At 37.6% G+C, this 26,524-nt stretch overlaps 3 protein-coding genes across 5 annotated transcripts; all 3 read left to right on the top strand.

Annotated features, from left to right (window-relative positions):
- The first annotated feature begins 217 nt into the window (after positions 1-217).
- Positions 218-6,151, top strand: LOC137748190 (sucrose-phosphatase 1-like). Of its 2 annotated transcripts, XM_068488294.1 has the most exons (8): positions 218-724; positions 3,135-3,236; positions 3,473-3,667; positions 3,768-4,058; positions 4,253-4,439; positions 4,793-4,839; positions 5,493-5,597; positions 5,718-6,151. In XM_068488294.1, exons 1-7 carry the CDS (start codon positions 347-349, stop codon positions 5,583-5,585), a joined length of 1,293 nt encoding a protein of 430 aa, XP_068344395.1. In that variant the 5' UTR covers positions 218-346; the 3' UTR covers positions 5,586-5,597; positions 5,718-6,151. The 2 variants fall into 2 exon arrangements, with proteins under 2 accessions (XP_068344395.1, XP_068344397.1); XM_068488296.1 differs by lacking the exon at positions 3,135-3,236.
- A 5,293-nt stretch (positions 6,152-11,444) lies between these two features.
- Positions 11,445-14,784, top strand: LOC137748245 (sucrose-phosphatase 1-like). 2 transcript variants are annotated; one of them, XM_068488364.1, is made up of 8 exons: positions 11,445-11,978; positions 12,326-12,427; positions 12,620-12,814; positions 12,919-13,209; positions 13,502-13,688; positions 14,045-14,091; positions 14,197-14,301; positions 14,421-14,784. In XM_068488364.1, the coding sequence occupies exons 1-7, from the start codon at positions 11,601-11,603 to the stop codon at positions 14,287-14,289; spliced, it is 1,293 nt and encodes a 430-aa protein (XP_068344465.1). In that variant the 5' UTR covers positions 11,445-11,600; the 3' UTR covers positions 14,290-14,301; positions 14,421-14,784. The 2 variants fall into 2 exon arrangements, with proteins under 2 accessions (XP_068344465.1, XP_068344466.1); XM_068488365.1 differs by lacking the exon at positions 12,326-12,427.
- A 2,683-nt stretch (positions 14,785-17,467) lies between these two features.
- Positions 17,468-23,459, top strand: LOC137748270 (large ribosomal subunit protein cL37-like). The gene is made up of 2 exons (XM_068488397.1): positions 17,468-17,617; positions 22,945-23,459. Exons 1-2 carry the CDS (start codon positions 17,503-17,505, stop codon positions 23,301-23,303), a joined length of 474 nt encoding a protein of 157 aa, XP_068344498.1. The 5' UTR covers positions 17,468-17,502; the 3' UTR covers positions 23,304-23,459.
- The last annotated feature ends 3,065 nt before the right edge of the window (positions 23,460-26,524 follow it).

The following is a 26,524-nucleotide window of genomic DNA, read 5'->3' as shown; positions in this document are numbered from 1 at the left end:
GCCTTACCTATCATTGAACCATTGAATCCATACACTTCACATTCTAATTTAAATCAAGAAATTGTTATTAGCATTCTAAAAATTTTATTCTACATTGCTCACAAATGTATTTGTTTTTTCTTTCTAATTAAGAAAGTTGAAATGATAAATGAGATAGCTAATAACAATTCTATAAAATAAAGAATCCACAATGTACATTTTAGGTTGGAAGGTTTGAAAAGGAAAGAAGGAAGAATAAGAAGTTGTATAACCCAACAAGAAGAAAGCAATGAATTCAATCTGTCAAGGTGGGTGAGCTGCGCGTGACAAGTTGGAGTGGAAGTGCTGAACCCATTTAGCAACCCAGATGATGAACATGAATCGTCGTCTGAATGGTTCTGCTCGTGTGATGCTGGTCTCAGATCTTGACGGCACCATGGTTGACCATGATGCGCCTGATAATCTGAGTCTTCTCAGGTTCAATGCGCTGTGGGAATCATATTACCGCCATGATTCTCTGCTCGTATATTCCACTGGAAGAACACCCATCACGTACAAACCTTTGAGGAATCAGAAACCCTTGCTAACCCCCGACATCACCATCTTGTCCGTCGGCACTGAGATTATGTATGGCGGTGGTGACGATATGGTTCCTGATCTTGGTTGGCAACAGTTTCTCACTCACAGATGGGATAGAGCCATTGTTGTTGAAGAAACTAATCATTTTCCTCAACTTATTCCTCAGGTACCTTTTTCTGTAGTGTTCTCCCTCAACCCTAATTTTTTACCTTTTACACACTTCTCTTAATTTTTTATCATCTATCAATTGGATAAATTGAATGTTTCGTTAAATATGTAGGCACACAAGAAATGATAAGATTAGGAATGAGGATATCTGAAGGAAAGTAAAAGTAGCCAAAATTGATAGAAAGATGAGAGGAAATCAGTTATGATGGTTTAGACATGTGAAACAAAGGTTCAGTTAGAAAATGCGATTACGGGATAGTGGTTCAGGGCGGAAGGGGTAGAGGAAGACCTAGGAAGACTTTGGAAGAAACTCTAAGAAAAGACTTAGAGTACTTAGATCTAACGAAAGACATGATACAGAATCAAGCCCAATGACGTTCTATGATTCATTAGCCGATCTCACTTAGTGAGAAAATACTTTATCGTTGTTGTTGTTGAACGATTGAATAAATTAAAGAGGATAATTGGACAAAAATTAATAAAGATGTGAGAGGTAAAAATTGTGAATATCACTACCTTTCCTTTTTTGTTCCTTCATAGAATTTGTAGAAATATTATTCTTTATCAGTTCACTAGGTATAAATCATTTATATAGTACAATAGATACATGTATGTATGCTACAAATGAAATATTAATAATTACATTGGTAAGAATTAAACCTTGCTATGTTTAATCTAAGTTCATCGTATTTGATTTATAGTATAATGAAACATAAATTAAGGAGTTCCTTTAACACCCCCACAAATTGGACGATGGAGATCGGACAAGTTTGGAGCAAAGGAGAACATGGCGAGGCTTATGTAGAGCCTTTGTGAGGAGATTAGCGGGCTGATCAGTAGAGGCAATGTAGCAAACCCGATGACTTCCAAAATCTACTTTTTCCTGAATAAAATGATAATCTAGCTCAATATGCTGAGTAGGAGAGTGGTGAACTGGATTGGCAGCCATGTACATAGCACGTAAGTTGTCACGGTATAATAAGACATGGAAACTGCAAGCGGACACCTAATTCCTGTAGGATAACTTATCAAAGTGGTGCAGGGAGAACTCATAAACTGGGCAACTGTGTTGACGACATAAGAGAGGTTTGGCTGGGTGAGTGTCAAATACTGAAGAGAACCCACGAGCTCACGGTATGATGTAGGCGAAGGCAAAAGAGATTCATCGTAGGCACTTACTGTAACTTTCTGGCAGCAAGTGGAGTGGAAGCCGGTTGCAATGGAGCATATCATATTTCTGGACCTGGGATTTTGCTGCGCGAAGGTGAGGAGTTTTGTGACGAAGATCGGCAAATGTAGAAGGGGAACCATTGATGATTGCTGTATTGAACATCCAGTATTCAGAACCAAGGCCACAAAGAACAGCAAGAACAGGGTATTTGTAGGCGATCGCTGATTGATTGAAGCAAGTTTATCCGCAATGGACTTGACATGTTGCAAGTAAGCATCAAGAGATTGGGAGCCTTTGGACATGCCAAGAAGTTGAAAGCAAAGATTGGCCTCACTAGCAAGAGAACTTTGAGAAAAGTGAGTGTGAAGACAATTCCAAACATCCTAGGCAGTCTAACCAATGGTGACAGATAAAACGAATTCAGAGATAGCACTGGTAAGGTATCTGACCACGAGTTGGTCTTGCTGAACTCAAAGAGGATAAATGGGGTTGGGGATAAGGGGAGCAGGGTCGCCATGTTTTTCTTTGTGTTTGGAATCGAAGATCGTAGGAAGTGGAATGGGATGAGGGCATGAGAGTCATGAGACCATCTACAAATTTCCATAGGTCATGACCAATAAGAAAAGATTTCATCTGACGAAGTCAGATAAGATAATTGGACTCGATAAGTTTGACAAATTGGGTGGTGTTGGGGCCGGGACCCGGGTAGAGAAGGAGAAGAACAGGAAGACATGATGAAAGATGGGACAAAGAGGAAAAGTGAAAACCTAGACCGAGGAGGGATTGGGAGGTGTTGGTGAGACAAACCCTAAGACCTAGTTAAACTCATATCATGTAGAAATATTGTTCCTTGATCAAATCACCAGGTACAAATCATTTATATAATACAATAGATACATGTTACCAAGTGAGAAATTAATAATTACATTCATAGGACTTGACCCTTGCTATGTTTAATCTAAGTTCATCGTATTTATACAATGAAACATAAATTAAGGAGAAGAATCCGGAGATGAATGTGATCCTTTAACAGAATTAGTTATAATTCTGGCAATATTCTAATTTAATCTAAACTACTCGGTGTCGCGAGGGGAAGCACACTTGTCTAACAAGTGAATAGTTTAGTGGAAAAAATTTCTTGCATTGTAGATAGTGTGCGCTCTAGATTAATTATTGCGTTTTTACTGGTTGATGAAATCCTTTGTGCATTTGAAAATATGATATGAGATTATTTCAGGCAGAGAAACACCAACGACCTCACAAGGTTAGCTTTAAGGTTGACAAGGTAATGGCATTGGAAATAATGAATGCTTTATCACAACGGTTGGAGAGACGTGGGGTAAGATTTCCTCAATTGTTTTCTTTCTCTAAACCTTAGGGCTCCACTTCACAACTTCATTTGAAAGTGTTATTGTCCTACTTGCATACTGAAAATTGTTTCCTATCTTCAAAACTGGTGCCACTATATGTATGTATGTATCTATATATATATAGTACTCTCTGAAATCATTTGCTTTTACTATTTGAATGCATCTCTCGTTAAAGCCTGTGATTTGTCTATACGCATTTGGTCAGGTAGACATAAAGATCATTTGTAGCAGGGGGATTGATTTGGACATTTTACCCAAACGTGCCGATAAAGGACAAGCTCTTGCATATCTGTTAAAGAAATTCAACAATGAGGGGAGACTTCCGCACAACACTCTTGTTTGTGGTGACTCTGGAAATGATGCCGAACTCTTCAGTCTCCCTCAAGTGTATGGTGTGATGGTATGTAGGTCATAAACGATTAGTTCATTATTTACCCTCTTTGCATAATCATATTGTTAGCTTATTAATGAGGATAAAAATTGTTAAATTGAATATGCAGGTGAGTAATGCACAAGAAGAATTGTTGCAGTGGTATGCAGAAAATGTGAGTGACAATCCTGATATGCTTCATGCAACTGAGAGATGTGCAGCTGGGATAATACAAGCCATTGGACATTTTCATCTTGGTCCAAATGTATCGCCTAGAGATTTAAAAGACTTCCGAAAGTGCAAAGTGGAAATGTCCAGTCCTGCTCATGAGGTAACCAAATTCTACTTGTTCTATGAGAGATGGCGCCATGCTGAAGTAGAGAAATCTGAGGAGTATATCCAAAACTTAAAATCAGTCTTTGTAAGTGTGATTTGTCTGTTTTTTCCTTTCTTTCTTTCCCCGACGCGATTTAATTTTGAAACACCTTGGTTTATTGTAAATTTTGAGTCTTGTAAATTAAGAGAGTCTTGGTTATGTGCAATGAAGGGTGGACTACCGATGCGGTAATAACTGATGCTGCTTGAATTCTTTTTGTATTCTTTCCATTTCTTTAGCATTCATCGGGTATCTTTGTCCATCCCTCCGGAGTAGAGCTACCAATCCACCAGTGCATAGATTCATTGGCAAGGTTGCATGGAGATAAGCAGGGAAAACAATTTTGGATATGGTTGGATCGATTATCCTCAGTTCAAATTGGCTCAAACGCATGGCTCGTGAAGTTTGATAAGTGGGAATTCTGTGGTGAGATGAGGCTTCCTTTCTAGCATTTATTCGAGAATAGAAAAAGAATTGGAAGAATATATACGATGAGTTAATCTAATAAATATGAATGAAATGTTTACATTTGTATCAAAACTGGTAGCTAGTCATTAATTAAGTATTTGAATTAAGGATGACTCCAAATAGAAACATTAAAGCTGAAAGGGGCATGGAAAATGTAAGTGGGAAAATTTAGGGAGTTGTTATTGGCACTCTAGAAAAGTCATCATGCATACGATTTTTTGAGTGCTAATTATTGTGCAGAATTTGATGATTTAGTTTTCTGATAGAAATGGATTGTTATTGATGAAAGTTTGATGGATTGATTGTTGTAGAGAACGAGCGGAGATGTTGTCTGACTACAGTCTTGATGAGTTCGAAGGTATAACCTTTTAACTTAATGTCCCTTTAAAGAAAATGGAGGTTTCATCATAAAACCAATTGGCAATATTGGGAGTAGTTTAACCTTTTATAAGCCCTTGCAAATTTCTCTTTTCACCAATGTAGGACTCTTTTACTTTCACATTCTCACACGCCCCTCACATGTGGCAAATTTTCAAGCCAAATACGTGGACAACACGACTTGGATGGCGTGGAGCATGTGTGGTCATTGGGCTTTACACACGGGCCAACCTACTCGATATCATGAAGAAAGTTGAGGTTCCACCATAAAAACAATTGGTAATATGGGGAATAGTCCAATTGCTTATGAGCACATGTCATCGTATCAAAGCAAGTTGTTTCACGTATGAAGTCCAACGGCTACACGTGCTCCACATCACCCTGTTTGCGTTGTCCATGTATTTGACTTAGAAAATTCGTCACACGTGAGGGGGCGCGGTTGAGAATCAATCTCACATTGATGTGAGGGGGATCTTACATGTGCATATAAGTAATTAGGCTACTCCCTATATTGTCAATTAGTTTTAGGGTGAAACCTCAACTTTCTTCACCCTTGATGATCTAGGATGTAATAATTTGGGGAGATTTTAATCTGGTAGTTATATTACTGATGATTTGTTATGGCTTTACCAGGCTGAGGGGCCAGATGATTTCACTTGGCTGCACATGCATCAAACATGGCTGTATGGTTTGGAAATTAAAGAACCAGAACGATGGTTATTCTAGCTTCCTAGACAGGTCAGCATCTATTTTTTTAATCAAGATCGGGAGGCTCATTTTGACACACTTTCTTATAGTCGGGATCGGGGAATCTAATTCCATATTGTTCACACATCTACCTTGAATGCTGTTTTGCAGAAGCCGGCGGTTAATTCCAAGTTTACTGGTCATGAAAAGGCATCCTTGTACGTACAAGTTGCCAGGAACCAAGTCAAAGTACATGATGACTAAAGTTTGATTGGAGTGCAAGTCAATTGTAGAATAATGAATATACTGTGTTGTCTCTATCCCCCACGATTAGGATCAAAATGAAGCACAAAGGAGGTTGTTGATTGTAGAAGAGAGGGGAAGGGGAAGGAGCAGACGAGTTGAAGAGAGATTCTGGCCGCACGATCTATTACGGATGGTCAAGATTCGTTGATCTCGAGGATCCAGATGTAATTGATCTGGAGATGATCCTAATCTATCTATTTATAACATAATGTTATGACATCCTAGGTGGACAGTCACATACAATGATATCAATTTTTATTCAATTAAAAAGAAAAAAAATTAGGAGAAATCCTAAAACAGTGAAACCTAGCAGACGTGAAACTTTCGAAAATGGTGGATAACCGTAGCTTGCCATTAGTTGTCAAGCAAATGTGAAACTTCACGTTTCTTCATATGATGTCCTCTCCTTCTCCTTCATTTGCCTATCTTTTCTTAGTTACCATCTTCCCTACACCCTAAGAGAACACTGCTCCCACAACTCTCTCTGTTTTGATTATTGGTAAGCATTGATTGTTATTTTTTTCGTTGAATTTTTTTCTTCTTTTTTTGTGAGTCTGTATGCCATTGCTTTCATTCTCCATTGTTGCAGACTATTTTCTATTTGGTTAATCCTTAATCATTTTGATTATTGTACTTTTGTTGTATTCATCTTTTTAATTGGCTTCTTATTCTTCACCATTGTAGTTGCTGTTTGCTACCATTATTTTTATTCTAGTTTTATTATTTTTAAATTGGTTTGTTGCATAAACATCAGTTCATGAATGACGTTCAATTTTTTTCTTTGAAAACCAAATTATTCTCGCCTCCAATTTGCCTCCACTTACAGAAACGACAATGGAGAATGAATAAAATAACATAAACTCACAAAAAAAAAAAAGAAAAAAAAAAAGGGGTAATTCACTAAAAAAACAACAATAAACGCTTGGCAATCGTAGGGCGTAAGGAAGATGGTGACTGAGAAAGGGTAGGTGAAAGGGGGAGAAAAGGACGACAGAAGAAACAGTTTCACATTTGCTAGGATTCAGGGTTTTTTCGTTTTTGTTCTTTTCTTCTCTATTTTTTTATTTTTTTTTTATGGTTTTGTAATTATTTTTAGTTGAATAAAAATTCATATCATTTTAAGTGATGTGGTTGTCTACATAAGATGGTATAACATTATGTTACGATTAGATAATAAGATTATTTAATCTACATGACAATATTTAATTAGGCTAGTGATGAAGGAAAAATTTGTCCTAACTAAGAACATGTAAGAATATTTGAACACATAAGCAAACTAATAACACTTTAAAGTATGCATGCATTCAAAACAATTCTAAAACTCATGACTTTCAAAGCCTAGCGAATGGTGAACCAAAAGACTCTTTAACAAATTAAAGAGAAGAGAGAGTTTGATTTTCATTACTCTTGAAGCTCATCCTTGTTTACACAAGGGATTCACCCAAGTAAAGGGCCTTCAAGTCACCTCCTTTGCTTATTTGGATGGTTGCTTTTTAGCTTCTCCTTTGCTCCTTGAGGATTTGAGGAGAGGAACTTCAAGAACACCAAAAGTTTGGTGTCTCTAAGTCTCCACACCAAGGATGAGGTATGAAGATGAAATGGATGACTTAGAGGAAGGAAGATTGCTAGCTATTTTTCTCTAAGTGTGGCCGGCCTCTTTGGAAGACAAAGAGAAAGAGTTTTGCTCTTTTGCCTCAAAGAAAAAACTTGATGTGGTAAAGCTATAAAGTTTCTTTTATAGCACCTCACATTTGAGTGGCACACTTGCAATTATGCCAAGTTCACTACCACTCACCCTATGGCCAGCCATCCTTTAGTTATTGAGCTATTTGCCCATTTTGTTTTAATTGTAATACAACTTAAACATAATGGGCCTTGTGGACCAAAACCCTTTTGGGCCCCGAGACCCGAAACTAACTTGAAAGCCCAATCGAACCTTTTGTATAATTAATTAACTAATTAATTAATCTTGACCATTCTTAATTAAACCATTTAATTGCAAGTTAATTAATTAATTAATCTTGACCATTCTCAGTTAAACCATTTAATTGCTTATCCATCTCATTTATATTTCTTCACTTTCATCCTTACTCGGTGTACGATCCATTAGGTTCCAATTAGCGAGGTAGTGGGTGATTGTTACTCTTAATGATCGATTGCGAATTGAAACTACATTTCAATTCTCCCTTTGCTGAAGATTAGTGTTTGCTAATCTTCAGCCATTAGTGATACCTAGTAGTATGTCATGGCTACCCAAGCTAAGTAGAAGTGGTTGGAGAACCTATCCAGTTACAATTACAATGCAATATGGTCATTCTCTAATACAATACTCTTAATCACATTGTTAGAGTAATAGTTTGTTTCATGTCTACTATCTAATGTGATACTTCTCTATATGATTCAATTGAGTATGATTTGGAACAAACTTCCTAAGTCATATTCATATGCTTTGGCCAAAGACTCCCAAATCATATCTCAGAGTATTCTCCCTCCACCATGGAAGGTTAGAGATCCCTTGTTGTGCATTCATATGCCTATATGACTAGATAGCTTGACCCCAACAATATCGTGGACACTCTTGATGGAATACCTTTGACATGATCAAAGATCCAGGACCTAACCATTAGACATCTATGATGCCTCAAGTCAAAGGACTACTTTGCATATTGCAACTTACGAGTTCTTACATGACATGTATGTTCGAACTCTTTTTTTATCGTAGTTCAGTGTACTCGATTACTATTTTGAGCACTTATGTGTTTGTCTCAGTGCCCAATACTAAATGACTTGAGACTAGTCATACTCACATGTGAGTTAACATAACACATACTAATCTTAGCAGATTGTCAATGCCCAATTGGTAATCCTATGGTTAGGAACGTTTTAGGAATGAACATAAGAGAAAGGTCTCGTTAATCTAACTTACTTAGATCACTTCTCTCTTAGATTAAATACATTTCTTGGATTCCCATATTGCTTAAACACATAATACAATAAATAGTGATTAACAATAAGCTTTGTCCTTCATTAAACATATAATAGTTTAACACAATAAGTATTTCAAAAGCTATTACATCAAATGAGTGGCTTTGTGGGCATACTTCCAACAAGTGAGACCTAGTTATGTGCCCATGAGCACATAATATAATTTTTGATAGAATTGTGAAGGAAGAAGAACATTGACTTGCGACACTCGTTTTCAGGGACAACAATGATCAATTTTCAATTTCGGGAACCATCTTGATGAGGTGAGTCAATTTTAGAGATCATTTCTGATAAAAATAAAAAATTAAATAAGATTCTAAATTCACTTTTTTTTTTCGTGCTGGAGTACAATTCACATGTCTCAAAAATGTAAAATAAGAGGCAAAGTTGACTTTTACCTTTAAAAAAAATAAAAATAAATACGTAACACTAAATATTAAATGGCTAAAATTAAAAATAAAAAATGTAATAGCTGTAAAAATCTAATATAATGACTAAAACACTCGTAGCACTTACTAGTATTGGATCCATACACTTCACATCTTAAATTTGCATAAAAGAAAGGGAAATAGACATAAATATGACATTTTCTTAATCTTGAGACAGAAATAAGACAAACCGGCCATGTACAAGCCATGCACACCATGCACACCATGCACAAAACTAAAATTACTAAAATACACATATATAAATACTAAAAATCATTAGCCCATTGCATCACTTTTCTCATTTAGAAGAGAGAGATGTCGAGAGAGCTCTATGAGCTCTAGGTTTCTGGGTTGAGCTTGGATCTCCAAACTCTAATTCGAAAAGAGGGAAGTCCAAAGAGAGGTGAGAATAGTGAGCTGGGTTTTGGGTTTACCTCATACCTCTAATTTCGAACAAAGGGATGCGAGGAGGTGAGAAGAGTGGGTTAGATTTTGTACCATATTTTTTGTTTTCACCAGAAAGTTCCATTTTTTCTGAAGACTGAAGTTTTGGTAGACATAGTAAGGTAGGGTGTTTAGTTCCAAGTTCCTTCATCAATGATTTATGGAATACATAGGTTGTTTGTAAGATGAATTAATACTTAGAAGTTAAATTAGGGTTTCTATTTCATGTTGCCTATGGGTTGTGGAATAAATTTCAAGTTTTGATGTGCTATGAAACTAGGATGGAACAATTTTTGGTTCAAGTGTCCAATTGCAAAAATTTGTGAAATTTTTTCCATAATGTGCATGTGGTGTGCATATGATGTGCATGGCTACATCTTAATATGAGAAGCGGGAATGTTCACTAGTTATGATGCACGTATGTTGTGTCCCGATTAGCGAGTATGACCACAACCTAGTTGGCCTCGGCGAAAAACAAAATTAAGAAAAAGCTTAGAGGACGCTAAGGGTCATGCATGTCCATGAAAGAACGACAACGAGTATCATGTTTTTCACTTGCACAGTTAAGTGGTGATTGATATATATAACAAAACTTTTCAAACTGCCACTGTATCCTTATATATGTAACAATTATGTTTTAATTGTATCCACTATACCAATAGGTTGCCATTAAAGTTTCTTATTAATGCGAAAAATAGCTTGTTGCTCGATCTCCAATTCTGCGCATATGATGTGCATGTATTGTACATATGATGTGCAAATGGTGTATATGGTGGTGACATCACATGTGATGACGTCATGTTTTTGATAAGATGAGAGAATTGTGAACTCTGAGTTTTTGGGTTGACTCAGATCTATGAGCATATCATGTGCATGTCGTGTACATACAGTGAACATATGCTGAATAATTCATCCAACAAAACACCAATTTTTGCCAATTTTTAGTAAACACCATCACAACATTCAAACAAGATAGGGATACTGTGACATAGAAGAGGGAGAAATTGATTAAATTTTGTTTCACTATTACTTCATACAGCTTCTGGGTTTAATCTCCCCTTCCCTAAATATGAAAAAACTCACTTCTTTAATCCCACTAATCTGCAAATATTGGAAGGAAGAGAGCAAACAACAAATGGGATTTCTTGTTTTGATGGTGTTACCCCTTCTGTCTAGGATGTTCGTGAAGAGAGAGAGGGCTTTGTTCCCAGTAAACACTATGTGTGCACCAGTAGTTAATGACTAGGCTTTGTTCCCACCCTTGATGCGAGTCCAATGGCGGTGGTCTCAAGCCTCGATTGTTTGTCGTGTTGCTAGAAAATAGCCGAAAAACTTGTGGTTTGCTTGAGTTTCGATCTCAACGATTGAGGATGAGATTCGTGACAGGGTTAGGTGTTTTGGACTCGTGAGGACAAGATGAAATTGGTGGTGGCTTCGTTTTAGACTGTGTTGGTTGGGCCGAGTGTGCACAATGAGAACATGAGAGAGAACGAGAGAGCGTGAGGAAGAAAGTGAGAGAAGAGAGAGGGAGGGAGAGAGAGTAGAGAGAAATAAAAAAATAGAAGGAAATGATCCATTTATATATATAAGGGTAATTAAGTTATTTTAATGTGTACAAAAAATACTAGTTTATCTGGTTATTGTGCATGACATGTGCATGTTTAAAAAATTCTATTTCTATCTTGAAATCATGAAAATGTCATATTTCTGTCTATTTCCTATAAGAAATCCGCAACTCAAAGTGACATTTTTGTGGTTGGGAACTTGGATGTACGTCACCAAACCAAGAAGAAAGCAATGAATTCAGTCTGTGGTCAAAACACAACATAAGGCGGGCGAGCCGCGCGTGCCCAAGTGGGAGTGGAAGTGCTGAACCCAATCGGCAACCCAGATGATGAACATGAATTGTCGTCTGAATGGCCCTGCTCGTCTGATGCTAGTCTCAGATCTTGACTACACCATGGTTGATCATGATGCGCCTGATAATCTCTCCCTTCTCAAGTTCAATGCGCTGTGGGAATCATATTACCGCCATGATTCTCTGCTGGTATTTTCCACCGGAAGATCACCCATCACGTACAAACCTCTGAGGAATCAGAAACCCTTGCTAACCCCCGACATCACCATCATGTCCGTCGGCACTGAGATTATGTATGGCGGTGGTACTGATATGATTCCTGATCTTGGTTGGCAACAGTTTCTCAGCCACAGATGGGATAGAGCCGTAGTTGTTGAAGAAACTAATCAGTTTCCTCAACTTACTCCTCAGGTACCTTTCTTTTTTATTTTTCCTTCCCCAATGTTGGAATTATTTATAATTCCGAAGATATTCTAATTTAATCTAAACTACTTGGGTGTCACGAGGGAAGTGCACTTGTCTAACCAACTCGACTAAGTCCATATGCTAGTGTGAGCATACAAAAAAATGTATCTTAGCCCAAGAGTTTGAATTTCGCTCTTCTTCGTAAAGTAGAATAATTTAGAGGGAAAAAAAAAAAAAAAATCTCACATTGTAGATGGTGTGAGCTCTAGTTTAATTATTACGTTTTTACCGGTTAAGGTAAACGACACTTGTGCATTTGAAAATTTGAAAAATATGATATGAGATTATTTCAGGCAGAGGGAGAGCAACGACCTCACAAGGTTAGCTTTTATGTTGACAAGGTTATGGCATTCGAAATAATGAATGTTTTATCACAACGGTTGGAGAAACGCGGGGTAAGATTTCCTCGATTGTTTTCGTTCTCTAAACCTTTTTGCTACACTCCAGAGCATTCACAACTTCATTTGAAAACAAAACTGGTACCACCATATATATGTATTCTCTGAAATCATATTGCTTTAACTATTTGAATGCATCTTTCCTTAAAGCCTGTGATTTGTCTCTGATCTTTATACGCATTTGGCCAGTTAGACGTGAAGATCATTTATAGCAGTGGGATTGCTTTGGACGTTCTACCAAAAGGTGCTGGTAAAGGACAAGCTCTTGCATATCTGTTAAAGAAATTCAAGTTTGAGGAGAAACTTCCACACAACACTCTTGTTTGTGGTGACTCTGGAAACGATGCTGAACTCTTCAGTCTCCCTCAAGTGTATGGGGTGATGGTCTGTAAGTCTTAAACGTTTAGTTCATTATTTGCTTTCTGTCTTTGCATAATCATATTGTTTGGTTATTAATAAGGATAAAAATTGTTAGATTGAATATGCAGGTGAGTAATGCACAAGAAGAATTGTTGCAGTGGTATGCAGAAAATGTGAGCGACAATCCTAATATGCTTCATGCAACTGAGAGATGTGCAGCTGGTATAATACAAGCGCTTGGACATTTTCATCTAGGTCCAAATGTATCGCCAAGAGATTTCAAAGACTTCCGAAAGTGCAAAGTGGAAATGTCCAGTCCTGCTCATGAGGTAGTCAAATTCTTTTTGTTCTATGAGAGATGGCGCCGTGCTGAAGTAGAGAAATCTGATGAGTATATCCAAAACTTAAAACCAGTCTTTGTAAGTATGACTTGTCTGTTTTTTTCTTTCTTTTTAAAACCAGTCTTTGTAAGTATGACTTGTCTGTTTTTTCCTTTCTTTTTAAAACCAGTCTTTGTAAGTATGACTTGTCTGTTTTTTCCTTTCTTTCTTTCCCCGACGCCATTTTTTATTTTGCAACACCATGCTTCAAGTTAAATTTATAGTCTTGTAAATTAAGTATGTCTTGGTTATGTGCATTGAAGGTTGGACTAACTGATGCGGCTTTAATTCTGGTTTTTTTCTATTTTTTGTTTTCTTTCCGTTTCTTTAGCATTCATTGGGTATCTTTGTCCATCCCTCCGGAGTTGAGCTACCTATCCACCAGTGCATAGATTCGTTGGCAGGGTTGCATGGAGATAAGCAGGGAAAACAATTTTGGACATGGGTGGATCGATTATCGTTGGTTCAAATTGGCTCAAATGCATGGCTCGTGAAGTTTAATAAGTGGGAATTGTGTGGTGAGATGAGTCTACCTTTCTAGCATTTATACGAGATAGAAAAAGAATTGGAAGAATACATTCGATTAGTTAATCTAGTAGAATATGTAATGAAATAGTTACATTTGTATCAAAACGGGTAGCTAGTCAGTAGTTAAATATCTGAGTAAAGGACGACTCTTGAAATAGAAACGTGAAAGTTGAGAGGGCATGTAAAATGTAAGTGGACAATTTAGGGAGCTGCTATTAGCACTCCAGAAAAGTCATTAGGCATACAATATTTTGTGAGTGCTAATTATCGTGCAGAACTTGATGATTTAGTTTTCTGATAGTAACGGATTGGTATTGGTGAAAGATTGATGGATTAATTGTTGTAGACAACGAGCGGCAATGCTGTCTGACTACAGTCCTGATGAGTTCGAAGGTATAACCTTTTAAGTTCATGTCCCTCGTCGGCGTAGAATGTAATAACTTGGAGAGATTTTAATCTGGTAGTTATATTACTCATGATTTGTTATGGCTTTACCAGGCTGAGGTGCCAGATGCTTTCACTTGGCTGCACATGCATCAGACATGGCTGGACGGTTTGGAAATTAAAGAACAAGAAAGATGGTTATTTTAGCTTCCTAACCAGGTCTGCATCTATTTTTTTGGGTCAAGATCGCGAGACACATTTTGATACTTTCTTAGGGTCGGGATCGGGGGATCTGATTCCATATTGTTTACACATCTATCTTGAATGCTGTGTTGCAGAATCCGGTGGTTAATTCCAAGTTTGCTGGTGACGATAAGGCATCCTTGTACATATAAGTTACCAGGACCAGGGCAAGGTACATGGTGACTAAAGTTTGATTGATGTGTAGGCCAATTGCAGAATAATAATGCTACTAAGTATACAATCTGATATGCTAGTTTACACAATATGATGCAATAAGTACTACATTCGGTTGCAGTAAATTAATTCTCAAGTTATTCCATTTCGTTTTCAGTCTTCTAGGTTTTGTTTTTGCTTTTTTGAAAACTGAAAACTTGTTTAGTAACTATTTTTAGTTTTGATTTGGGGTAGATAAAGAAGCATGACTTGATTCCCTGTATTATATGTATAGTTTGCTGTGTAGCCTTCCCTGTTCTCTGTCACGTCAACACAATGAACGGCAACCGTAACTTATTTGACGGAATATTGGAAAAGGATATATTGAGAATGAGTGCAGGTGTTAAACTGGAGAAATTTTTCATTGTATTAGGAATGGATGGTACACTACGTGTCATTATATAAGTGGAGAGACGTATTTTTTAAATTATGCATCACCTTTTTGTTATGGACATACTAAAAAATCAAAAGTGAAACAATATAGAATGTAAGGAGTAAAGTGTGGCATGGAAAAAAAGTTTAGTTAGGTAAAGTAAGACAGTATAGAGTTGGGGAAAGAGGGGGGTAAAGTGAGAATATAGAATGTGGGGAGTAAATTGCGACAATATAAAAGATAGAGAGGAAAATGAGATTTGATAAAGAGTACAAGTATCATAGTTAAAAATAAGTCCCATGTAACTAACTCGAAACCAAGTTTTTATTTTTTTATTTTTATCTTTTATTTTTAAGAGGGACAATTGGTAGTAAGCCACGGTTATCCATCCGTTTCGGGGGCTGGGAAGACTCACAGAGGCATTTCAGCCTCCCCTTGGCCACAAGTCTGGCTTCCACACCAGCAACGGATTTTGACCCCGAGACCTCTAGTTTTTAGTTTTAAGAAAGCCTCGTAATTTACTATTTATCATTGGGCTATCAGTTCGTGGTTAACTCGAAACCAAGTTGACCGTATGGGTTTGGTTGGTTCGTCTGTTTTTCATCATGAAGGCCTACTCTTAGACAAAAATGGTCACATTCTAATGAAGGGCATTCTAGGACATGTCAATGTATTATAAAGAGTAGTAGTCACGAGCTATTCCATCAACATTTGTAACAAAAGTCACATTAGCAAAAACTTTAAAAACTTTAAAGGCCAACTTGGAACGAAATAAAGTTGAAGTACTAAAGTGGAAAAGACCGAGAAGTTGAGCCAAAAAATGTGAAATTAATCATAAAAATAGAACCAGGATCCTCGCCGGATCCATTCCCTAGGGAACCTAGGGATCACGCAATCGTATCCGTTCATCGTATATTGTGCGGTCATAAATCATTTAAAATTTAAAATTCAAATATAAATAATACCTAACAAAAACTAGCAGCACAATATACGATAAATGAACACAATTACGTAATCCCTAGGATCCCTAGGGAATGGATCCGGCGAGGATCCTGATTCATAAAAATAATAGAGTGTTGTTGACATGGCCACCTACTTTTTCTCACCGACCAAACTAGTGTTAATATTCATCATGGATGCCACGCCTATGAGGCGGGGATAGAAAAGTAATTAGGGGGTCTAGTAGCGCTCAAAAAAAAAAAAAAAAAAAAAAAATTAAAAACAAGTGACGGATTATCTTAGTAGTTAAGGCTTTTATTTTTAATCAATTATTTATATCCTTTCCTATTTAATTAGTGTAGAATATTTTTCGTAATAGAACAGCTCAAAAAACATTAGTCTTTAAAAAAGACTAAAATTTAAAAAAAACTAATGCTAGATTACATATTCATTTTAATGTCTTAACATGTACTTTTATTAAAATTTATTTTCTATCCTTGTTATTTAATGTCTTCACATTAAAATTAAAATTTTTGTTTTTTGTCAAACAATAAATTTGTTAGATTAGATGTTAGATTAGAAAGTCGACAGAGTTTCAAAGTCATGCCGTATTGCAAGGGCAACACTTTTCTCCACCACTGTGGTAGAGGGTCACTTGCTTTAATTTTATGAAAAAATAATGAAAAGGGCTTGAAAACTTTGAGTTTTACCAATAAAGACAAAATAAAGGGTAAAATGAATAATATCAGGTTTGACTTTTTAGTGTAAAAATGTGATTTTTCATTAAAGTGAACAATATAGTAGGCTTTTCGTTAAAACTCCTTTAATTTTATCAATATGCACATATTAGTTCTTCAATTATAAATGAACAAAATAAGAAAATTTTAAAAGAAATTAGTGACACATAAATATGTAAATACACAAGTGTACAAAAATGACTGTACCGAAATATATATAATTGATTTCATTGTACCGCATTTGTACCTAAATATTTGTACCAAACTATATTATAATGAAACTAAATATATGTATCGAAATGTAATATGTTGAATTAATGTACCTAAATGTCAATACCGAAATGTATTATATTGAATTAAACCTAAATGTCATATGTGTACCAAAATGTATTATATTCAATTAATGTACTTATATATTTGTATTGATGGATATACCAAAACATATCAAATGAATTAATGTACCTAAAAAAAGAACATACAAATTGTATTGGAATATATTAATATAAAGAAAAAAATTAGTTTACCTAAAGGTAAACATCAAAATACATTCTGATGAATAAAATATAAATTTAATTAAGACATTAAAAATGGAAAGAAAAAGAGAAATAAAACATCAAAATATAATTAATAAATGAAGTGATTAAATGTATCAAGACAAAAATTGAATTTTAATCTTATACAAAATTATAACTTAAAACTCATGCTTTTTTAAGGATTAAAATGAAGTTGAAAAAAAAAAAAAAAAAAAAAAAGCTTTGAACCCTGTAGAAGCTTTTAAGATTTCCAAGAATCAACGGGTCAGATGGGTTTACCGAAAACGAACGGTCTTGATTATAATGTTCATCGGCTTATCCAAAAGTGCAAAAGTTTGAACATAACCAACCAAAATTCAATCTTGAGGGAGAGAGCACGAAGATGGGTCTTCTTCTCTACTCCAATCCTCTGCCTCTCACCACCGCTTCTTACCCTTCTTCTTCTTCTTCTTCTTCGCAGTCTCCAACTTCATCACCTTCATCTTTCTCTGCAACTAGTAAGCGCTCTCTCTCTCTCTCTCCCCCATGTACTTAGTATATCAGCTTTTGCATTTTTCAGTTGTGTATTATTTAATTTACTTCAAATGCTCGCCTAAATTCTCCAAATCACACAGCTCAATTGGTTGTTCTTGGTTGGTTTCTGCTCGTTCAGGTTTATTGTCAAACACTTGGCGTGCACCCATCCTTAGCTATGCATTCAGCCTCCAATAATCCAATTTTCATCTGCATTTTCGTTTTTTCTAGTGTCAATACATAAATATGTTTAATTTTTTCATATTCGAGGAGCGTTTTTATAGTTACTATTGAATTTCAAGGATTGAATTGTATTTCACACCCCTATTCTTTTACAATTGAACAACAAATATATAAGAGATTTTCACACTCCTCTTGCTTTACGCCACAACCGGTGGCTTAGGAAAAAATAATAAAATAGCCCCTTGAATTAAGGGAGTTGACACCCTTGAATTAAGGAAGAAAGCACCCTTGTATTATGGAAAGCACCCTTGAGTTGACACCCTACCCTTGAGTTGACACCCTTGAATTAAGGAAGAAAGCAACTTCCAATAACTTCCAATACTCCCCCTCAAGCTGGATCCAGAAGGTTTATGGATCCAAGCTTGAACAGAAGCCATTGAAACCGATGAGAAGCCAAGGGCTTGGTGAAAATGTCGGCTAACTGGTCGAAGCTTCGTGTATACCGTGTCTGAATTACCTGCGACTGCACCTGTGCCCGAACGAAATGACAGTCAACCTCAATGTGTTTCGTTCTCTCGTGAAACACGGGATTAGATGCTATATGCATGGCTGCCTGATTGTCACAGAATAAGGACATAGGAAGAGTTGCAGGAAATCCTAAATCACACAGAAGACCCTTGAGCCAGATCAACTCACACGCAGTGGAAGCCATTGCACGGTACTCAGCTTCGGCACTGGATCTGGCGATAACAGTTTGCTTTTTACTTTTCCAGGTGACCAAGTTTCCACCGACAAATGTACAATAGCCGGAGGTGGACTTACGATCGATTGCGTTGCCTGCCCAATCAGCATCACAATACCCTACGACTTGAGTGTTGTCATTCTTCCGCATGATGATACCACGACCCACTGAACCTTTTAAGTAGCGTAAGATCCGTTTAACCAGAGTCAAATGTTCAAGAGTCGGGGAGTGCATGAATTGGTTCACAAGACTTACAGAATAGGTGATGTCGGGTCTAGTGATTGTGAGGTAGATCAATTTTCCAACCAATCGCTGATAATGGGTGATATCCGTGAGTGGCGTGCCTTTCAAGCTAGGTTTTTGCTTACTGTCAAGAGGAGTGGTGGCTGGTTTAGCATCGCTCATGTTAGCATCATTGAGCAAATCCAAGACATACTTTCTTTGGTTAAGAAACAGTCCCTTGTGTGAGGTTGCCACTTCTATACCAAGAAAGTACTTCAATATCCCAAGGTCTTTAATTGCAAATCTTTGTCTGAGAGACTGTTTGAGAGTGGAGATCTCGTCAGTATTATCACCCGTAATTATCAGATCATCAACATAAATAAGCACAACTAATGTGCCCACAGCTCCTGTGCGAACAAATAGTGAGGAATCGGCGTTGCTGCTTTTGAAACCAACACTAGTGAGAACTGAGCTTAGTTTGGCATACCAAGCTCGTGGGGACTGCTTTAGGCCATAAATGGCTTTGTGCAATCTGCACACCACATTCGGTTCATTGCTTTGTGGATGCCCTGGTGGCAATTTCATATAGACTTCTTCTTTGAGATCACCGTGCAAGAATGCGTTCTTCACGTCCATTTGGTACATGGACCATCCTTTGTTTACAGCTACAGACAATAACACTCTTACTGTGTTCATTTTGGCCACAGGTGCAAACGTTTCTTTGTAATCCACCTCAAATGTTTGAGTGAATCCCCGAGCCACCAGTCTTGCTTTATGTCTCTCAATTGAACCATCTGACTTGAATTTGAGTTTATAAATCCATTTGCAACCTACTGCTTTCTTGCCTGTTGGAAGTTTGGTGATGCTCCAGGTATTGTGTTGATCTAGAGCTTTAAGTTCTTCTTGCATTGCCTCTTTCCACACCTCTTGGCTGTTGGCCTCGTGGAAATTCTGAGGCTCCTGGTAACTGGATATAGTGCTTAGGAATGCAGCATGATTCGGTGTCACTCTCTTGTATGACACACAATTGGAGATTGGATGTGTGGGTTTGTACATAACAAAATCCTGAAGTCTTGTGGGAGTTTTTCTAACTCGCATTGGATTGCGTCGAGGAGCTGGAAGCGTTGTTTCACACTCGTTCGCATCATCTTCATTGTCACAATTGTCATGCAGTGTATCCTCAGAGTGAGACCCTTCATTGTTATCTTCATTGGGAGAATCATCAACGTTGACATAACTGAGCTCGTGTTGATGTGGTTCATCCAGTTCAATTCTTGGTAGTGGGAACACATCCAAGATGCCATCCCCTTGGGCTGTGATTTCATTTGACTTGCTGAAAAAAGGGTTAGTTTCATGAAATCGCACATCTTTGGATACAATCAATCTCCTTAATTGGGGATTATAACACTTATATCCCTTTTGTGTAGAGGAATAACCAAGAAAAATACATTTAGCAGCTCTAGGATCTAATTTATCTCGGTGAAGAGATTGAATATGCACAAAACAGATGCAGCCAAACACTCTAAGATGTGAGAGGTCAATTTTCCTTCCTTTCATGACCTCGAGTGGAGACTTGAATTCCAAGACTCGGCTGGGTAATCTATTGATGATATATGCAGCTACCATAACACCTTGAGACCAAAATCTCTTTGGTACATTCATTTGTAGCATTAGTGCTCTTGTTTTTTCAAGTAGATCACGGTTTTTGCGTTCGGATACACCATTTTGTTGAGGTGTTCCAACACAACTTGTTTGATGCATGATGCCATGAGTGCTCAAATATTGTTTCATGATATGGGACATATATTCGGTGCCATTGTCAGACCTTAAGGTTTGAATTTGAGAGGAGAAATGATTTTTAACAAGGTTATGAAAATCCTTAAAAACTTCCATAACTTCATTCTTAGACTTTAAGAGATATAACCATGTGACTCGAGAGAAGTCATCCACAAAAATCACAAAATACTTATAGCCATCAAATGATTCACTAGTTGGTCCCCATACATCTGAATGAACTAGTTCAAAACACTTACTAGTTCTAGACAAGGAAGAGTTAAAAGGTAGTCGAGTGGATTTAGACAAGTGGCATGTTTCACATGAAATATCATCCTTTCCTAAGTTTGGAAATAGAGTTGACAAAATGGGTGAAGAAGGATGAGCTAAACGTTGATGCCACAATTGATTATCTTGAATGTGGTTGAGCTTGGCTTGAAACCCTCTCGGATTGCTCTTTGATATGTAATAGAGACCATCTAAATAAAACCCTTCACCAATCGTTTTCTTGGTGGCACAATCCTGAAAAATAACATTGTGAGGAGAAAAAATGGCTAAGCAATTCAAGGTATTTGTGATCTTTCCCACAGATAGAAGTTGAAATGGGAAGGAAGGAACATATAAAGCCATTGATTCAATTTTGTCTGACATTAATTTTATTTTTTCCTTCCCTAAGACCTTTACATTCTCACCATTTGCAATTGAAACTTGAGAAGGGTTTGCAAATTTTTCAAATTTTTGAGACTTAGACACATGGTTGGTCATATGATCTGTGGCACCCGAATCTACAACCCAAAAATCATGCAACATATTTATTTTAAGAGCAGTTTTAAAGGCTTTCATGATACCTTGCATGTCTTCTTGGGGTACGGATTTCGTGTCTACCAAGAACCCTGCAAACTTGCCGAGCAATGCCGTCGAGTTCCCTTCTTCTATGCTATCAGCACGATCACTTCCAGCAACTCCTTTCTTGCTTTGAAGATATGACATAAACTCGTTCATGAGTTCAGCTGGATTCGCTGTGAAGTTCTTGAGTGGATCTGGCCCATTGGAGGTGGAGGTAGACGCATGATTCGCTCGATGTGGAGCACGGTTCATCCTTTGCACACCCTTGTTGTCCTTCATGAACTCAGGCTTTAACTCTGGGTGTAAAATCCAGCATGTGTCTTTGACGTGACCTATATTATTGCAGTGTTGACACTTCAAGTTCGGATGTTTTCCTTTGTACCTTTTTTCGTTGGTTATATATGCCCTAGCCTCAGGTACACTGGTCGTTGTACCTATGTTCATGACTTTCCTTCTTACTTCTTCCCGTTGAATCGTCGCACACACACTGGTGAAAGAAGGAAGCTCAATGTTCATGAGTATGTGACATCGAAGGTCTTCATAGGTTGAATCAAGACTGGACAAGAGTTGAAATATCTTGTCTTCTTCTGCTCTCTTTCGTAGCAGTGCTACGTCGGTTGTATGAGGGCGATAGATTTCCAACTCATTCCACATGCTTTTCATGCTTCCTAGGAGTTGCACAAACGGTTTTCCATCTTGCTGCAGATCGGAGATGTCCTTCTTTAATTGGAAGACCCGTGCAGCATTGTTTTGGCTGCCATACATTTCTTTGACCGCTTCCCATAGCTGGTACGAGGATTCTGAATAGCTGAATATTTCAGCTAATTTACGATCCATGGAATTCAAAAGCCATGACATAACCAGCTGATCCTTGCTAAGCCATGATTCATAGTTTGGTGAGGAAGCATCAGGTATTTTGATGCTTCCATTTATGAACCCCAGCTTGGACCTTCCACCTAGCGCCAAAGACACAGCTCTCGACCATGGCAAGTAATTAAACTCATTCAACACGACTGAGCTTAATCTTTGATTTGGGTTGACGTCCACCTCATGCATGTTCAAGGAGGAAGGCACCTGTGAGCTTTCAACTTCGGATATCAGCGGATTTTCTTCAGACATTTTGAGGGTTGAACACGCTCGGATAGCAGTGTAGCAGACGCAGGTTAATTTTCCTGCTCTGATACCATATTGAATTTCAAGGATTGAATTGTATTTCACACCCCTATTCTTTTACAATTGAACAACAAATATATAAGAGATTTTCACACTCCTCTTGCTTTACGCCACAACCGGTGGCTTAGGAAAAAATAATAAAATAGCCCCTTGAATTAAGGGAGTTGACACCCTTGAATTAAGGAAGAAAGCACCCTTGTATTATGGAAAGCACCCTTGAGTTGACACCCTACCCTTGAGTTGACACCCTTGAATTAAGGAAGAAAGCAACTTCCAATAACTTCCAATAGTTACTTTGGTGTGTATATCAGCTTTTTTTTTGTATATTTTTGGGCTCATATTTGTATGATAATTTTGTTTTTTGGTTTTCAGTTTCATGGATGCACATGAAACCCAATAATCTGCATCCGAAATATTTCAGCGGAGTTCGACTTCATATGCCCGTTGTGAAAAGGTCAGCTTCAGTAGTTGTTAAGGCCTCCTCTGACATTGATGGAACTGCTGCTGCAAATGAGGGCAGTGAGCCCCTTCCAGATAGCAAGGAAGAGGCCGTGGTACCTGTCGACAAGCTTCCTTTGGAGTCAAAGCTGCAAGAAAGGCTAGAGCAGAAGAAGAAGATGCAACTGGCGAAGAAAATAAGGCTTCGCAGGAACCGACTTGTTCGCAAGCGAAAACTGAGAAAGAAAGGCAGATGGCCTCCATCAAAGATGAAGAAGTTAAAGAATGTCTGAGGTTTACCTCATGCTTTCTTGCAGGTTTAGTTCTGACCCTTTTTGTTTATGCGGACGCGTGATTTTTGTTATTGCAAGATCAAATGTCTCTTCATATTGATGTAATTTCTTAGTTTGAATCTTGATGATGTCAATGAAAATAGTATTGCCCAATAACATCTGAACTAGGATTATAGATGGCAGAAATGGATTTGCTTTTCCATGTCGCAGATGTGAGAAATTTGGTTGAAAGCAATTCTTTCATCTAAAATTGTAGATATTGTCTAAAATTCTGCTCCAACATTTACATTAAGTTAAACCAATAATTCAGGGTAGGCTGCTTGGCACAAAAAACCCTGTAACTGAAGTTTGTTTGCAACCCCTAGAATGTAGAAGTTGTCTCCCAATATTTTTTTAACTCCCATAATTATCTCTCCAATATGATGAATCCGAATCCGTTCATGTTTTTTTGCCATGTAAGCATTTACAGATCGACATTCAGTGTCGCAGTGAATTTGTAAGTATTCCATGACTATGTGTCTGTGTGTAGACTCTTCTAAGACCAACCCGCTAGTTTGGAGTTTTATCCACTTAACTCTCAGTTTTTAGGAGGGACGTTAGAAAGAAAACTCTAAACTATTTAGGATCAAAACCAACCACCGTAGAACACCAAACAGCCACCTTCCTATTCTGATTCCAGGGGGTTTTCTCCATGTTTCCTCTAGAATCAATTTGGAAAAATAAACTCGGCCTTGCCCCTTTGATCCATGTGGAGAATTGTTTGTCCTTGCGTTTTTGCAAGGTTTTGATCATCCCCTGGCTTGTTCGGGGCTGTTCTCCAGTTTTATGGCTGGATCTTTCTTCCAAGACATCCAATGCAAGCGTTCTTTTTTGCTTTGGGCGAAGGCTGAAGATCTATTTCAGATCTGGTGTGTGGATCTTTCCTTTAGCTGGTGGAGAAATAAAGTTTTGAGTTTGGATCGATATATAGAGAGAAGTGGTCGATATTTCACTGGTGAATCTGCAAATTTCATGGCGCCTTTGATGACGAGCAAGTACTTTGGCCCTCCAATGGGGCGGTGGGGGAAAAATTGAGCGGAATTGCCATATCCCTTTTGAGGTGCATCTTTGTTGAGACGATGCAAGTTTTGTCCCTTGTTGGGTGTTGCTGCAACAATGGTGTTTAATGTGAAGAAGATCCTATTTCTAATTTGTTGTCGGCTCTAATGAGTTTTGTCTGTTGTACCGTGTTTCAATATTTGTATGCCAAAACCCTCCCTTTGCGGGGCTGATTGTATTATTCCTAACATGTAGTTTGCTCCTGTATTACGAATGAAGAAAATTCTCCTTTCCACCCGAAAAACAGAGTTTTGGTCACAAATGGGCACCCCCCTTCATTTTGGTTTTGATGGTGGTGCATTTCTCCTTTCACTTACCCTTAGTTTTTTTTATTTTTATTTTTAGAAAATGAATAATTTAATATTAAAGTTAACTAAAGTTAGTTGAAAGGACACATGTCAGATAATACGGTGTATGGTGAGCATACACCAGATTTATGGTGATGAGCAAAAATTCTCGTCTTGAAGGTCAAAACCAACCATTGTCTCCCTTTGATATAATTCTATCATATACATTTTATTGTCCGTATGTGGTGCACATGTGGGTTCTACGAGTCTAATTAGGTTGTTCCAATGGAAAGTAATTTATTGTGATTATTTTTTTGGTCAAGTAAGATATCTTTTATCACATTAAAAACTAGTACAAGACCCAAAAAGAACCAGGTAAATAACTCCAGATAAAGTAAAGTCCAAGCAAAATGAGAGCGACAATCCAAGATACAATGGGAAGTTCACACAAATTTAGGCTTGAATGTTGCAAAAGCAAAGACCAAACTGCCACCACCGCCACATCCTCGGAGGAAGCCAAGCTCAGAACTGAGAAAATAGCCATCAGATCCGAGTTCCCTTCATGAACCCCCACAAATATATACAAAGAAAGTATCATATGGGTAGAGAGTGAGGCTAAAGGGTTTGTAAAATACTCCACACTTGGTCTCGATGGGAATTTAGCATGCCGGTTGGGAGATGGGAAGTGAAGGAGGGAAGCGGATTTGATATCCAATTTCTGAACAGAGCCTGCTGACCCGAGCACATAGTGGGATGGGATGAAGTATCATAACTAGGGATGAGGGAGGAAGGAAAAATAAAAGACAGAAAGCAGTAGGCAAAAAACGTCGGATAAGGGCCATGAAGTTCAAATCTGAGACAAACTCAGGAGATGGTTCAAATCTGACTCAGGAAAACTGAGATAAAAATCCCAGGGAGAACCGAGAAGGAAAAAGGAAGAGGAGGTGGATGCAGGAGGGGGAAGGGACAAAGGAGATGAGAGAGGAGAAAAGGAAGGAAAGGGCAAAAAAGTGAGGAGGGAAGGAGGAAGAAAAGGAGTAGCGGACTGCCGCCTACCCTTAGTAAGAGCAAGGGGCGGCGACTGAAACTTGAAACTGTAAAAGGAGGGGTTGCTTCTGAATCTGGAATTTGGAGTTCACATTGAGAGACATAAACCGTGTTGTTTTGCTTATTTATTGTGATTTAAAACCATAAGAACAAGTAGTGGATTGGTGTTTGGGGGCAGGTAGCAGAACAAAGTTTTTTTTATCAATCATTGTACATGGGTGGAAAAAAAAGTGAAGATAAAAATGGGCTGTGAGAAAGCATAAGAAAAAAGATACGAGATCAGTGGTGCTTTTATTGCAGATTATGAGGGTAGAGATTCAGATAGTTGGGTTTTCCTGGGGTTTGAGAATGATAGTTTGAGAAGAAGATATGCCATGTTTAACTATACGCTCGCATACGCGTATTCCATTGTATTTGGCGTTGTTTTATTTATTTTGGATGTCCAATAAAAGAGTTAACAAAGCTATCTCTTAGTTAAATCATAGGACATGTGACAAAATATTAGTAAAAAGAAGACACAACGGAGACAAAAAATGGGACATCAGACATGTAACTAGTCACAAATGGTGGCTCCCATGACGCCAAACCAACCCATTTATCAGTTTATATAATTGAATAATTTATCTCTACACCCACATCTGTTTTAAGGTATAACTGGAATATAAAGTTTATACAAAAACTAATGGGTGAAGATAAAATTATTGGGTTTAAATAAATTGTTTTTTTAATCAAGTCTTCTCTAAAAGATTGATCTGATTTAAAAGTCGTCCGTCTATACTTGTGATATGC

Source organism: Pyrus communis, chromosome 10, assembly GCF_963583255.1.
Source record: "Pyrus communis chromosome 10, drPyrComm1.1, whole genome shotgun sequence".
In the NCBI taxonomy this organism is placed as follows: Eukaryota; Viridiplantae; Streptophyta; class Magnoliopsida; order Rosales; family Rosaceae; genus Pyrus; species Pyrus communis.
The sequence above is the reverse complement of the archived record's forward strand: the minus strand, read 5'-3'. Positions and strand labels throughout refer to the sequence as shown.

Bases quoted from the DNA above. Each gene is read 5' to 3' on its own strand.
- LOC137748270 (XM_068488397.1), top strand. From the start codon at position 17,503: ATGGGTCTTCTTCTCTACTCCAATCCTCTGCCTCTCACCACCGCTTCT. The intron at 17,618-22,944 runs GTAAGCGCTCTC...TTTGGTTTTCAG, and splicing joins TTCATCTTTCTCTGCAACTA to TTTCATGGATGCACATGAAA.
- LOC137748245 (XM_068488364.1), top strand. From the start codon at position 11,601: ATGATGAACATGAATTGTCGTCTGAATGGCCCTGCTCGTCTGATGCTA. The intron at 11,979-12,325 runs GTACCTTTCTTT...AGATTATTTCAG, and splicing joins TTCCTCAACTTACTCCTCAG to GCAGAGGGAGAGCAACGACC. The intron at 13,689-14,044 runs GTGAGATGAGTC...TAATTGTTGTAG, and splicing joins TAATAAGTGGGAATTGTGTG to ACAACGAGCGGCAATGCTGT.
- LOC137748190 (XM_068488294.1), top strand. From the start codon at position 347: ATGATGAACATGAATCGTCGTCTGAATGGTTCTGCTCGTGTGATGCTG. The intron at 3,237-3,472 runs GTAAGATTTCCT...GCATTTGGTCAG, and splicing joins AACGGTTGGAGAGACGTGGG to GTAGACATAAAGATCATTTG. The intron at 3,668-3,767 runs GTATGTAGGTCA...TTGAATATGCAG, and splicing joins CTCAAGTGTATGGTGTGATG to GTGAGTAATGCACAAGAAGA.